Source organism: Pelodiscus sinensis, chromosome 1 (genome assembly GCF_049634645.1).
Source record: "Pelodiscus sinensis isolate JC-2024 chromosome 1, ASM4963464v1, whole genome shotgun sequence".
NCBI lineage: Eukaryota > Metazoa > Chordata > Testudines > Trionychidae > Pelodiscus > Pelodiscus sinensis.
The window spans coordinates 333,054,565-333,069,860 of NC_134711.1; the positions used below are offsets into that span (position 1 = coordinate 333,054,565).

Sequence of the window (15,296 nt, forward strand, 5' to 3'; positions counted from 1 at the left end):
TACGCCGTCCCTCTCTGAAGTGGAACAGTGTCTCCTGCATGTGTCATAAGTTTTGCTGACTTCCAGTATGTGCCCTGGTTCTTGGCTGATGGTCGCAGTGCAGATGCCTGAATGGAGAGACAATGTTAACATGAGACACGACATGCGCTACTGGTGGCTGTTCCCATGAATTACGCAGAGGGGTCACTCTCCACATAGAGGGGAATTATATTTCCATTATTCAGAGTATTAGATTATTAAGAGTTGACCGTTGTTACGCCTGCCCCATGTGAGATGTTGCTCCATGCAAGAGTAATTTCCACAAGTCATGGGGTGGGAAACCCTAAGAGTCACCAGCAGGAAACACAAGTGTGGATACTGATTATCTCTCTTTGTTCCTGAATGCAAGGAAAGCCAGGATGCAGAGTCCATACTGTTGGGAGTCCTTCATTCACCGTTTGCTCAAAATCCGAGCCTGGAAAAAATCCAAACCTTTGCCATGACATGTGCCAGGAGGGAAAATCCCAACTAGGACACACCTGAGGAAAAGGACAAGAGGTTCATTGGTGGCAGCTCCACAGAAACACCAGGCCATGTGCTGCAGTGGGTAGAGAAGAAGATACACATGGGCTGGAGAAGCCCACTTACGGGGCATACGCTCAGGTGTGGTCGCCCACACACTAGAGGAGACAGCAAGGGGGTTTCTGAGGCAGGTGGTGAGACTGTGGGAGGCCCCATGTGCAGAAAAACAAGGTTTCTGGGGCAACTGGTGAGGAAGGACCCACGGGGGCACCGTCCACTTGACCCCCCCCCCCACATGACTCCTTCATGCCACCGCCAGCATGGTGGAGGGCCGGGAAAACCCCCACTCTACCCTAGGCTCCGCCTCTCCCAGCCTCTGCCCTGCCCTTTCCCTGCATCTTCCCCGCACTTGCTCCGCCCCGGTCTCACCTCCTTCTCCTCTGCCCCTCTGGCGATGCTACTCATCAGACTCCCAGGGATGTGGGGCCAGCATCTGGGGGTGCCCCCCCTGCACTTCCCAGCCATGGTGGGGGCTGTGAAAGGGGATCCACACTCCGCTTCCCTAGCTACCGGGCGCATTACTCCACCTCCCTCCATCGCTGCCAGTGAGTGCAGGGGTCCTGATCCCCAACGGCCCTCTGGGGTCACATGACTCTTTGCCCCCTCCAAGCAGCCTGCTGATGGGGGCCGGTCATACATTAGGGAAAACTAAAAATATGTCATTGATTACCCTTACACGTTGAGACAGAGATCCACTCCCTTCCGGTAATATCTATAGATACGTTGTGCTTCAAAAGGGCCAGTACCACCAAAAATCCAGCATATTACCAGGAAAAATGATCAGGAGGAGAAATGTAACCAGAAAAGTGGGAACCAAACTGTGAGATTCTGTGAGAATAGTTCATGAGGTTGTTAATAAACCGACAGTCCCAGAGGCAACGCAAGTGAAGAAGTTTGGAGAAAACCCCTCAGTGACAGAGGGCAGGCAGCAGTGAGTGGGGGAAGGGGAAGTTTTGTATCCACTGGGGGTGTCGGAACACACATTGCCAGCCCTGCAAACCGGAAGTCAATGGGCAATGGTAAAGACAGGAGGGAACACACTGTGCTTGGCAGGGCTAAGAATCAGAAATGGGAGTTATTATGTATTTTAAGAAGAAAAGAAATCCCCAGAAACATACAGGCCAATGACTAGAGGGAGAAAGGGATCTTGTTTTTGTCACAGAACATTAATTTTTGCAGTGGGAAAGATGCAGGTTGAGGCATTCATAGAACACCAGGGCTGTGTCTAGACTACATGCCTCTGTCGGCAGAGGCATGTAGATTAGACAGATAGGCAAAGGCAAATGAAGCCGCGATTTAAATGATCACGGCTTCATTTACATTTACATGGCTGCCGCACTGAGCCGACAAACAGCTGATCAGCTGTTTGTCGGCTTGTGCGCTAGTCTGGATGTTCCCCCTGTCGACATCTAAGCCCTTTGTCGGCAGCCCCGTTTTTCCTCATGGAATGAGGTTTACCGGGGCTGCCGACAAAGGGCTTTGATGTCGACAGGGGGAACATCCAGACTAGCCCACAAGCCGACAAACAGCTGATCAGCTGTTTGTCGGCTCAGCGCGGCAGCCACGTAAACGTAAATGAAGCCGCGATCATTTAAATCATGGCTTCATTTGCCTTTGCTGAACAAACAAATCTACATGCCTCTGCCGACAGAGGCATGTAGTTTAGACGTACCCCAGGTGATGAAACCTTCTCCTGGCCTTTAGCAGAAGGAGGATGTTAAACCGTATCGAGAGTAGAACCGTAGAGTTACAAGCAGACAAGTTATGAATTAGCTGATTAACCACACACCTCATCAGAAGCAGTGTATGCAGTCAGGTAGCAAGAGCGACTCACCCTCCATCCACCTGCAAAAAAAGAGAGAAACAAATACAGGGCAGTTCAATGTTATGCATGTGGGCTGTGTCTAGACTGGCCAGTTTTTCTGGAAAATCAGCCGCTTTTCCGGAAAAACTTGCCAGCTGTCTACACTGGCCACTTGATTTTCCACAAACGCACTGACGATCTACTGTCTGAAATCAGTGCTTCTTGCGGAAATCCTATGCTGCTCCCGTTCGGGCAAAAGTCCTTTTTGTGCAAAGCTTTTGTGCAAAAGGGCCAGTGTAGACAGCTCAGATTTGTTTTGTGCAAAAAAGCCCCGATGGCGAAAATGGTGATCGGAGCTTTTTTGCACAAAAGCGCATCTAGACTGGCACGGATGCTTTTCCGCAAAAAGTGCTTTTGCGGAAAAGCATCCATGCCAATCTAAACGCTCTTTTCCAAAAATGCTTTTCATGGAAAACTTTTCCATGAAAAGCATTTCCTGAAAATCATGCCAGTCTAGACGTAGCTGTGTAGTCCCCTTACTAAAGGGTGCCTCTGTTTCTGGGAGGATCCTGTGTGCTGCAATCTAGCCCCAGAGACTACAATTCCCATGAGCCCTTGAGGAAACCAGGAAGTAAGGTTTTTGTCTGAGACTCTCCATGTGGAGAGAAGGTCACAGCAGTCTAGGGGCTCTGCATATTTTGGAACAAAAGGAGCCAGGCTGCTTTAGAGGAACTTTATCCAGTCCAGGTGCTGTTGTGTTGCAGCTAGAGCCTAGGACTGAGAACCTGCAGGGCTTGGATCTAGCAAGCTGCTTCTGGGACAGCTGATTGCCCTTGAGGGGAGAGACTCTGGCTGTGCCTGTGGCTGAGAAGGACACACAACGACCAGCACACGGGAGGAGGCTTTAAGTAAATGGGCTCTTTGGGAAAGTGCTGCCTGGGACAGACCTCAAAGATATAGACTGGCTTTGGGTCCAAAGAGAGGCAGAGTGTCTAGCCCAGGGAACCAGAGCTGCTGGCATTTGGTGGAGCCTGCTCCAGTAGCAGAGGGAGTTTGCAGCTGGCTGCACAGCTTGGACTCTCTCTCTCTCTCTCTCTCACACACACACACACACCCTACAGAGAACCTCCACTCCAGCTGTAGACTTTCAAGTGCACCCACACAAGCAAATGTCTGGAACTCTGAGTCCAGAGCAGGATACACTCTGGGGTGGGATAGATGGTGGCAGTGCAAATGCAGATAGATAAGTTCCTATTATTTTGGTGTTCTTTGTTAATGTTATTCCCTGTTAATCTGTGAAACCCTGTTTCTTTAAGTTGTTCAGTAAAGATCGTGCATTCCAATGTAATCAATAAGGGTGTGTCTAGATTACAGGGTTTTGTCGACAGAAGTTTTGTCGACAAATACTGTCGACAAAGCTTCTGTCAACAAAGAGCGTCTAGACTACATCCAGTTCTGTTGACAAAGCAAGCCGCTTTGTCGACATAACAGTGTGGACGCAAAGGACAGTGTAGATGCAATAATGCCTTCTATCGACAGAACTCTGTCGACAAAAGGCGTTATTCTTCATAGAATGAGGTTTACATACGTCGACAAAACTGCTGAGTTTTGTCGACGTGATGTCGACATAACTCAAAGGCAGTGTGGACGCAGGTATAGTTTTGTCGACAAAAGTCCACTTTTGTCGACAAAACCCTGTAGTCTAGACACACCCTAAGATGTATATTATTTGTAATTTGTAATTGTTGTTCTGGAGTTGGATCCAGATTATTGCTGGGCTAATTGTATTGCTGGAGGTTCCCGAGTTACATATGGAAGTTTAAAGATAATGGGGAAGTTTAAAAAAAGGTTTCAGAATAGGAACAATCTAAGAATGTAATGATTTGCAGTCAACAACAGGGATTATATAAAAGAAATAAGCACACTTTCAATCTTTAATGAGAGTGCCTTTCATGGGTGATGAAGGGAATAATGCAAAGGCAATAAAAAGAAGCCCTCTACAATACCATGCTTAAAATGCACTAAAAACTGGTTCACAACCAGCTGTCGAAAAGCTGTTGTCAATGGCCAATAATCAATTGCTCGTGTCCTAATGGTCTCATGTTCTTCACGTGGGGATGGTACAGAAAAGAACCACTAAAAAGTTTGGTGGCAGGAGAAAATGCTGGCCAGCGAGAGGCTTAAAGACCTTGATTTACCCGAAATGGTAAGAACCGCCTCTGCTGTCTAGGCAGAGCAAGGCCCAGTGGCTGGAAGCGGAAGGCAGTCAAACTCAAGCTGGAAATTCGGGCCACTGAGTGAGCACTGAAGGGGATGAGCTGGTGGGACTCCCTGCGAAGGGAGGCGATGGGTTCTCCATCGCCTCATGGCTGCAGATCCAGGTGAGATTTTCTTTCTGTACAATCGGATTGTGGGCTTGTCTACAACCAAAACCTACAGCAGGGCTGGTGTCGTACTTCAGTGAGACTCAACAGCCCCGACGGCTGGCACTCCCTGTGCGAGGTAGGTTCTCCACCTGCCCCAGGGGTGGTGGCCAGGTCAAAAGAAGAATTCTTCCACTGACCTCATCCTGTCTGCACTGGGGCTGGGGGACCAAGCTCCATCTCCCGGGGCTGTGGATGTTTTTGCTACTGCAAAACAAGCAAAAGCAATTTCTGGTGAGATTAACAGAGGCAGAGCATGGGTGGCACAGAAACTGAGACCGCTGCTCTGCTCCCTGTGGGCTGGGCTTCAGCCAGAGTGCTGGGTCCAGGCCTGCTCTCCAACACATACAAAGTCTGGTGAGAAACAGGAAAGGATCCACAGGGCAGGGACCAAGATGGTCAACGGAATGAAGTGGAAGCCGCTCAAACTGGAGGATTAGGCCAAAAGAAATCTGATGAGGTTCAACAAGGACAAGTGCGGAGTCCTGCCCTTTGGATGGAAGAATCCCAAGCATTGGTACAGGCTGGGGACCGACTGGCTAAGTAGCAGTTCTGCAGAAAAGGACCTGGGGATTACACTGGATGAGAAGCTGGAGATGAGTCAACAGGGCACCCTTGTAGCCAAGAAGGCTAATGGCATATTAGGTTGCATTAGGAGGAGCATTGCCAGCAGATCTAGAGAAGTGATTATTCCCCTTTATTTGGCACTGATGAGGCCACATCTGGAGTGTTGTGTCCAGTTCTGGGGGCCCCACTATAGAAAGGATGGGGACGCACTGGAGAGGGTCCAGCAGAGGGCAAACAAAATGATTAGGAGGCCGGAGCATGTGACCTATGAGGAGAGGATGAGGGATTTGGGCTTGTTTAGTCTGCAGAAGAGAAGAGTGAGGGGGGATTTGAGAGCAGCCTTCCACTCCCTGAAGGGGGGTTCCAAAGAGGCTGGAGGGAGGCTGTTCTCAGTGGTGGGAGATAAGAGAAAATAAGAAGAAATGACAATATGTTGCAGTGGGGGAGATCCAGGATAGATATTAGGAAAAACTATTTCCCTAGGCGGGTGGGGAAGCGCTGGGATGGGTTCCCTAGGGAGGGGGTAGAATCTCCATCCTAGAGGTTTTGAAGTGCCAGCTTGACAAAGCCCTGGATGGGCTGATTGAGTTGGGTTGGTCCTGCGTTGGGAAGGGGGCTGGATTCGATGACTCCTGAGGCCTCTTACAGCCCTGGCATTCTATGATTCTAGGAGTAAAAGCTGATGCTCAGATTGGAAAAACAGACATCGAAGGGAAGTTTGACAGCCAGTTCAGCTAGTTGAGGAAACGTCTTGTCTCTTGGGCAAAAGTCAAGGGGTTCAAAGTCCATCAGAGCAGATTTCAACGAAACTGCAGGGAAACTCTCCCAGCTGTAGGAGCAAAAAGCGCGTGGAAGAAAGGCTGCGGCAGATCAGGAAGAGGATGGAAAGAAGGCTGGATAGCCAGCGGTGTGTGATGGTTCAGAAGCATCCAATCCTGCATCTTGGCAGGAGGTTAGAACAGCCGACCCTGGCTGTTCCTTTTCACCCTAGGTCGTATGGATGTACAGTGTGAAATTCTAGGGAAGAACACGCCATGGACACACTCCTCTCATTTGGCCCAGTGCAGGGGTAATTGGGTGAAATTTAACAGACTTTATTTGACAAGAGCTCTGACTGGGTGATCTAATGGTCCCTTCTGACTTTGAAACCTTGAATCAATCGGTAAAGAAAAGAGCTGCCATGCACACTGGCTGTGTCTTACCCCGGAAGAACTAGGGCACATGCAATATAAGGAAACTCTCCACATGACCCTGATGAAAGAAAATGGCTCACATAACACGTGTGTGGCCTAGAGAACGCCTTGCCACCGACATAACTGCAGCAAAGGGTTTAGCAGAATGGGATTCACACATGGATTGGCCATTGCTCTTAACAGCACTGCAAGTTCAGCGAGTCTGACACCTCCAATTAGCAGGGCCCATTTTCAGAGGCTTCCCAGTTTACGCATTTGAACTGAAACTTCCCATGCTGGGTATTTGAGTCCGGTGGGATTGGGTGTGAAAGTCTGAGATGTCACCGTTCAGGGGACTTCTCGACTGAAGCGAGGGAGGATGTCTTGTCTAGGATCAATAATTGGTCAATTGTTTCAGTGTGGAGACCTGGCACCTCCATGTTTTCTACCAGATTAAAGTCAGGTGATAACCCCTCCCCACCACTACCAGCCAGCGCCCTGAGGTGCCAGGAGAGGAGTTGACTGGCCCTTCATACACAGCTAGCTGCTGAGGGCTTTCCTCGGTCCTCACTCCCAGGGCAGGTTTCCCTCAGAGGGCCCTGAGCAAACAGAGGCCACTGAAATGCAGGCGCATAGCACCGGCGTTCACTCACCATCAGCAGAAAGGACCTGGCTGTTCTGAGTGCAAAGGGTCACAGACATATTCACTACCACCGCATGGCCTCAAAACTCTGCGGCTGTGGGGCAGGTGAGCTCTGCGGTAGGAGATGGTACCTATGAGTTCTGAGAGGGACGTGTCTTCCTCGGAAAACCCCCTCAAGTTGCTGCGTCCCGCACCTTTCCCAGCCCAGCACCGGCAGCAGCATCCCACGCAGAGAACCGACATGGGGTTGTGAACTGTTTAAAATACAGCCCTGTGCACTCCCAGTGGGGTTGGCTCGGCCGCTGGGGATAAGTGAGCACCTGCTTATACACAGACTGTCTGTGCTCCAGGGCTTTTATCCAGCTTCAGGAGAAAACAGCAATTAAGGGCCTTTCCCAACAGAAGAGGAGAACTCCGGGGATCCGGGCTGAGTCAGGGAGGAATTGGCTGTTCCGTGTGTTTGTGTGTATTTAAAACTCATAGTTGATTGGAAGAAAAATGAGGGATGATGGCCAGGTCCCCATGGAGTCTGTGACCGTCCAGGGTGGATGGGTGGAGGGTAAACAGACAGACATGGAGACAGATGCCTAAGGGGGGGGGAAGGAACTCTTTCTGCAGGTGCACAGGGCTGTTGCGAAGGGAACACAGGTCAATAATTCTTATCAGGAACTACCATCGCTCTGTGCAGCATCTTCCATTGAAAACTCCTAGCCAAGGAAAGCCACACAGAGGGAAATGGAAGCACTAGAAGATGTGATCTGACCAAGCGGAGACAGATTGAGTGGCAGGAGGGCAGACAGGACCCAGGAAATGTGACTTCCTAGCCGTCACCTCTGTCTCGTTACCACGCCGAGAGGGAAATGAACTCCCGCTCTGGCAGGGGCTGTTCGTTGGGCGGTTGGCAAGAGAAAGGCTGGAAGAGGGTTCCTGAGCCTTCACCGTCCTCTCAACGTGAATCTGAGGTTTGCCAATTAGCTAGAGTGTGGGAGCTCCCCGCTCATGGGAGGGATGAACTCCAGGACTTCACATCCCCTCCAACTCAGATACCTGCCCACGCAGTACAGTCCCTGGGGTCACCAAGGGCACGTCTAGACTACAAGGCTCCATCGATGGACCCATGTCGATTTGTTTACTCAGCAAAGGGAAATGAAGCAGCAATTTAAATAATCGCTGCTTCATTTAAATTAAAATGGCTGCCGCGCTGTGCCGATCAGCTGTTTGGCAGCACAGCTCTGTAGTCTGGATGCTCCGTGGTCGACATCAAAGGCATTTTTCGACCTCCCTGGTAAACCTCATCCCACGAGGCATAACGGGGTAGTCGACAAATGCCTTTGATGTCGACCACGGAGCATCCAGACTACTGCGCTTGGCCGCCAAACAGCTGATCGGCACAGCGCGGCAGCCATTTTAATTTAAATGAAGTGGAGATTATTTAAATCACTGCTTCATTTCCCTTTGCCTACAACTCTAATCTACATGGCTCCGTTAACAGAGCCCTGTAATCTAGATGTGCCCTAGGGGAATAGACTTAGTAAAAGCAGCACCTACAGCATTTGCTTGTGTTAGAGGGCACCCAGATCTATCCTGGGGACAAAGGACTTGCCCTGCCCCACTACTGCCATTACAGAATCATAGAATGATAGGGCTGGAAGAGACCTTATGAGTCCAGCCCCCTGCCCAAAGCAGGAGCAACCCTAACACAATCATCCCAGCCAGGGCTGGGTCAAGCCGGGACTTAAACACCTCTAGGGATGGAAATTCCACTCCCTCCTTAGGAAAGCCATCCCAGTGATTCCCCACTCTCCTAGGCTGTGTCTAGACTGCAGGGTTTTTTCAAAAAAAAGTAGCCTTTTTTCGAAAAAACTTCACCTGCGTCTAGACTACAGCCGCATTCTTTTGAAATTAAATCGAAAGAACGCGGCTTTTCTTTCGACGGCGGTACTCCTCATTGCACGAGGAAGAACGCCTTTTTCGATGGAGATCCGTCGAAAATAAGTGAGTGTGGACGCAGGGAGTCCTTTTTTCGAAAATAATGGCCTCCAGAAAGAAGCCCTGGTGGACAATCTGGGGCATGCCTTGCATGTCTCTGGTTCCTGTCTGCAGCCATTTTTTAAACGGACAGTCACCCTCACAGCCACTTGTGGCAGCAAAGCAACCAGAGCACACGGCTGTTCAAGTGCAGCATGTCCCAGCCCCAAGACCCTACTGGCCCTTCTAGAAAGCCTTCTGGGGACCCAACCAGGGGCTCCAAACGCCGGGCACCGGCATGGTCTGGGCCAGAGCTCAAGACCCTTCTCGAGCTCTGGTCAAAGGAGGAGGCCTTACAAGCCCTACAAACCAGGCAGCGAAATGCAGATATTTTTGGCTGCATGGCAGAGGCCCTGGCCCAGAGAGGGCACTACCCCCGCACCCAGGACCAGGTGCGCTCTAAAGTTAATGAGCTGCGCCAAGGTTATGTGAAGGCCAGGGAGGAGAGCTCCCATTCTGCGGCAGCCCCCCACTCCTGCCCCTATTATTCAGAGCTGGACCAGATCCTGGGTGGTGGTGAAGCACGCACACCACTGTGTCTCGTCCAGTCAGGCTTGGGGGACCCTGTGGTGGACGCGCCAGAGCAGGACCCAGAGCAGTCTGGAGACGGGGAGATGGTGCCTGAGGAAGACAGTGAGGAAACGGTGACCCTCACTCTGGAGCCAGTCACCCAGACCCCAGAGGCCTCCCAGGTGTCTTCTGATGCCGGAGACGAAGCAGCAGGGGAGTGCAGTGAGGTTGTGTAACACACAGAGGGTTGGGGGGGGAGGTGGGTGCACAGTGGGTGAGGACTCTCCCGCCCAGTAATGAATATCCAGTACTCACAATTTAGTTATCTCTCTTGCAAGTGTAAATTAAGTTGAAACTTGCTTGTAAGAACTGGCGCCACAAAAATGGACCAGTACAATTTGGCATCTTAGACAAGATAGAGTATACGGGCCCCTATGGGTATAAAGATGGGTCCAGCAGCACATTTACTCTGAGTGTCAATCTACCATCTATCTGCTGGTCGGGTTAGGTGTTTGACCTCCCAAGGTTCCATGGGGATGCCCACCTCGTATTCGTCTTTCCTAGGAATTGAGGGACCGATCCTGGCTTGACCCACTGGAGTCGAGAGGCACAGAAGGGGGTAAACATTGTACCTGGATGTGTCCTTTGTCTTAAGTGTGCACATTTGATTTAGAGCTCTTTAAAGATTAAGCTGTCACTTGGTACCATTATTTCTATTTTCTATCTTTATTTTCTTTGTAACCATTTTTAAGATCTATATTTGCTAGCATTTAAAAAAATAGAGCAATAGCCATTGTAACCATAGGATTTATAAGCTTCCTTAATAAACCTGTAACTGTTTAAGCTTTAACCTGACTCCTTCAGTTGCTGTAACAGAACCAAGCACAATTTAAAAGAACTCCAGCTGGTTATAAGGGACAAATACAGGCAGAGCTGGGCGTTTGGATCGTGTCTCTTCCAGAGGACAGATCCGTGGGGAATCTCTCAGCCTTCCCTAGGCTGCCTGCTGCGAAGGGATCCTGTATCCTAGCAGTCAAAACCTGAGATGTAATAAGCTCTCCCTGTAAACTCTGGGGCGTCTGTCAGGCTGTTGGCTGCCCTCTGCGAAGGGACCTGGTCCTAGCGGTCAAAGACACGGACCTTAAACTTTCCGGGGTGCCTGTCAGCCTTCCCTAGGCTGTCCGCTGCGATGGGACCTTGCATCCCAGCAGTTGAAGACTTCGGTGTAACGCATACACACACACACTGCCCTGACCATCGGCTGACAGAGAGAGAGATCACTGTACGAGGGCGGAGGAGGGGGGCGCTTTAAGCATGAGCCTCAGCTAGCCTCAGGCAGCAGCTCTAGGAAGTGACTGATGTCCTAATGCCCTGCCCAATGTGCTTCCGGGGGCTTTAGATGCAACTGAGGCTCCAATCAGTGTGCCGGCTCTATTTCGAAACTGCTCAGGGCTATTTCGAAGGGCGTTTGTAGTGTAGGTGTGCTATTGCAAAATAAGCTATTCCAGAGTGTTTATTCTCACATAACGCTGCCTTTATTCCTATGGATCCTCCTGGCTTCCTGTCAACCCCCTTGCTGGCAAGCTGAGTCTAACTCCTTTGTCACCGGGGGCTGGCCAGCGTTCATCATGGCACCTTTACACAAGAACTCAGGGTGCAGAACCACACTCCCCTTGTCCTGTCAGGTGTCCGTGGGAAAGGCTTGATTAGCAAAGTACCTCTGTGGCGGTTGGGCCATTTCTCTGTCTCAGGATGGTTGGAGAGGCTTACAACTCAAGGGAGTAATTCCAGTTAGTGGCCAGAGTAACAGTGTGGGGGGTCAGGACCCCTTGTTTCCATTCCCAACTCTGCCACCTTCTCACTTAGGGCCTGGGGCACATCACTCTACTTCTGCCTGGCTCATTTCGTCCATGGTGCCATTATAGGGTCATAATTCAAAATGATCTGGACAAATTGGAGAAATGGTCTGAGGTAAACAGGATGAGGTTTAATAAAGACAAATGCAAAGTGCTCCACTTAGGAAGGAACAATCAGTTCCATACATACAAGATGGGAAGCGACTGTCTGGGAAGGAGTACGGAAGAAAGGGATCTAGGGGTTACAGTGGACCACAAGTTGAATATGAGTCAGCAGTGTGATGCTGTTGCAAAAAAAGCAAACATTATTCTGGGTACAGAACATGACCTATGGAGGAAGGCTGAAGGAATTGGGTTTTTTTAGTTTAGACAAGAGAAGATTGAGGGGGGACATGAGAGCCATTTTCAGGTATCTAAAAGGGTGTCATAAGGAGGAGGGAGAAAACTTGTTCATCTCGGCCTCTGAGGATAGAACAAGAAGCAATGGGCTTAAACTGCAGCAAGGGAGGCTTAGGTTGGACATTAGGAAAAAGTTCCTAACTGTCAGGGTGGTCAAACACTGGAATAAATTGCCCAGGGAGGTTGTGGAATCCCCATCCCAGGAGATATTTAAGAGCAGGTTAGATAAATGTCTATCAGGGATGGTCTAGACAGTATTTGGTCCTGCCATGAGGGCAGGGGACTGGACTCAATGACCTCTCGAGGTCCCTTCCAGTCCTAGTATTCTATGATTCGATGATGTGGGGGTAACTCTGCCTAGGGGCCTAGTGACAGAGATCCCAGACATGGTTACTAAAAATGCCGTATGTGGTGTACGTTAGACTGAGCTTCACTTCTCAGCTTCAACCCCTGGCCAGTGGGTGCCCTGCAGCTTCAGAGAAGGTGCCGTTTACACGTGTAAATCGCTGGTTTACGCAGGCTGTCCCATGTGTCTGCTCAGCATCCCGCCTAACACAAGGGCCATTCCTTCCAGTGCACTCACTCATTGTACACCTAGCCGGACAGTGGATCCCGTGCTCTGCCCCCAAGGCCTGGCTCAGAGAAAAGAGCTTCAGGCCCACATCTTGTGCAGGGATCCTGCCTCCTACCAGCCCCAGCCGGGAAGAGCAGAAGGGAACTGAAAGCTGAAGGCAAACTGGGTCTGAGAAATAAACAAAAGAAGCTGCCACCACCAGTGAAACAAGACTTCACTTGGCCTTCCTTCCTCTGGGGGACCCTAAGCTCCTCTCCCACAGGAGAGCTTGAAAAACGAAGGAGAAAAAGGAGCTGCCGTCTCTGGTAGCTGACCCTTCAGTCTGAGGCAGGCAGACACACAGACAGACTCCTGTACTTTCCAGGACACAAGAATCAAATCATCACCTTACAAAAAGTGATTTTTATTACAAAACGAAGATAAGATTGATAAAGCATACCCGGTTGCTAGATGTCACAGAGCAGCTAAGGAAAACAAATTAAAACACAGAGAAAATCTCTTGGAACAATGTTTCGATGGTAAACGGGGAGGGGAGGCAGAGATACACACAGAGCAGTTCAAACCAAACCACAAAATAACGATAAATACCCTGTTCGCAACTAGATTCACTTTTCCCTCTACTTAATCTCAATCTTTTCTTGGTTCAGTCCACTTCCACACCCCAAATTCCTTGGAGGCATGGAAGTCCTGCCTGATTTTAAATCATTCTGGGTACGTCTACACTAGCTCGTTAGTTCCACGAGGAGTAACGGTAGTTCAAATTAGGATCTTTAATTTGAACTACCTACTCCGTGCCATGTGTAGCCGCGGGCACGGGGTTCAGACTAAGGAGGATTTAAAAATGGCAGCGCCCGGGAACATGCAAATGAAGCCCAGGATATTTAAATCCCGGGCTTCATTTGCAACTCCGCTTACCCTCATTACCCTACCTAACTCTAACTAACGAGGTAGTGTAGACATACCCTCTGTGTCTCTTAACTCCTGGTTTAATTCTCCCAGACAAAGAAAGTAGGCAAGGAATCTCCATCCAATTCAAATTTCAACCCTCTACCTCAATTAGTTCTCTTGGACCCCTTGCAAACCTCTTGCTAGCTACCTGAGTTTAACCCGTTAGTCAGGGGGGGCTTTGGTCAGCACTCCTCCTGTCCATTAAAGATGGTGTAGGGGAGGAGAGGAGAAAATGACAGGATTGTGGCCTGGAAAAATAGGTGGGGAAGCAGTAGAGTCTGGAGGGAAGTGAAAATGCTGGGCCTGAGGGATTTAGTAGCTAGGAAATGTGGCTACCTTAGGAGTTCATGAGGTTGTCAGGATGACAGTGGTCAGGAAAGGATGTAATGTCTGCTTGGTCAGTTAGGGATACAGGGAAGAGGACCCATCACCATGTCACCTGCCAACTCTCCACGGAGCTCTGTCAGGGTATGTCTACACTACCCTCCTAGTTCGAACCAGCGGGGTAATGTAGGCATACCGCACTTGCAAATGAAGCCGTGGATTTGAATTTCCCGGGCTTCATTTGCATAAACTGGGCGCCGCCATTTTTAAATCCCTGCTCGTTCGAACCCCGTGCCGCGCGGCTACACGCGGCACGAACTAGGTAGTTCGAACTAGACTTCCTAGTCCGAACTACCATTACTCCTCGTGGAATGAGGAGTAACGGTAGTTCGGACTAGGCTTCCTAGTCTGAACTACCTAGTTCGTGCCGCATGTAGCCGCGCAGCACGGGGTTCGAACGAGCAGGGATTTAAAAATGGCGGCGCCCAGTTTATGCAAATGAAGCCCGGGAAATTCAAATCCCGGGCTTCATTTGCAAGTGCGGTATGCCTACATTACCCTGCTGGTTCGAACTAGCGGGGTAGTGTAGACATACCCTCAGAGAGCCAAAGCATCTGGAGAAAATTTAAGTCCCGTTATGAGTCAAAAGCCGAAGCAGCCTGCCCCTGATTTGTTTGATACTCACCCCGTAGATGACGGGGTTTAGCATGGGGGGCATCACAAAATACATATTGGAAATGAGAACTTGGAAATACAGGGGCATGTTTTCTCCAAGCTGGTGTCTGAGGAAGGAGAAGAGACGTGGGATGTAAAAGACTACGATGGCGCAGAGGTGGGAGCCGCACGTCCCAAAGGTCTTGAGCCGTGTCTTCTTTGTGGGGAGGCTGGAAATGGCCCTCAGGATCTGGATGTAGGACACGGTGATAAAAGCCACATCCAGGCCAGTCACAAAGAAAACCACAAAGAGGCCGTAGGAAATACTGACGCTGATGTCGGCGCAGGCCAGCTTCACCACGGCCAAGTGCTCACAGTACGTGTTGGCCACAACATTGGTTCTGCAATAAGGCCACTGCCTGGCCAGTAGGATAGAGGGCAGCACGATTATGCAGCCACGCAGCAACATGGCCAGACCGATCTTGGCCACCACGGTCTTTGTCAGGATGGTGGAATGTCTCAGGGGATGGCAGATGGCTACGTAGCGATCAAATGCCATGGCCACGAAGATCCCCGACTCAACCATGAAGAAGCCATGAATAAGATGCATCTGGGTGAGGCAGGCATTGAATTCGATCTCTCTAGAGTTGAACCAGAAGATGCTCAGTGTTTTGGGCAGGATGGACGTGGACACGATCAGGTCAGTGATGGCCAGCATGCAGAGGAAATAGTACATGGGCTCATGGAGGCTCGACTCTGTCTTCACGACATATAGGATGATAAAGTTCCCCAGGATAGCTATGACGTATATGATGCAGAAGGGGATGGAGATC

The 15,296-nt window shown here is 50.1% G+C and overlaps 1 protein-coding gene across 1 annotated transcript; it reads right to left on the minus strand.

Annotated features, from left to right (window-relative positions):
- Positions 1–43: 43 nt before the first annotated feature.
- Positions 44–15,181, minus strand: LOC142831028 (olfactory receptor 52R1-like). The gene is made up of 3 exons (XM_075939823.1): positions 14,495–15,181; positions 2,396–2,406; positions 44–107 (listed from the first exon to the last, which is right to left on the minus strand). Exons 1-3 carry the CDS (start codon positions 15,179–15,181, stop codon positions 44–46), a joined length of 762 nt encoding a protein of 253 aa, XP_075795938.1.
- Positions 15,182–15,296: the final 115 nt, after the last annotated feature.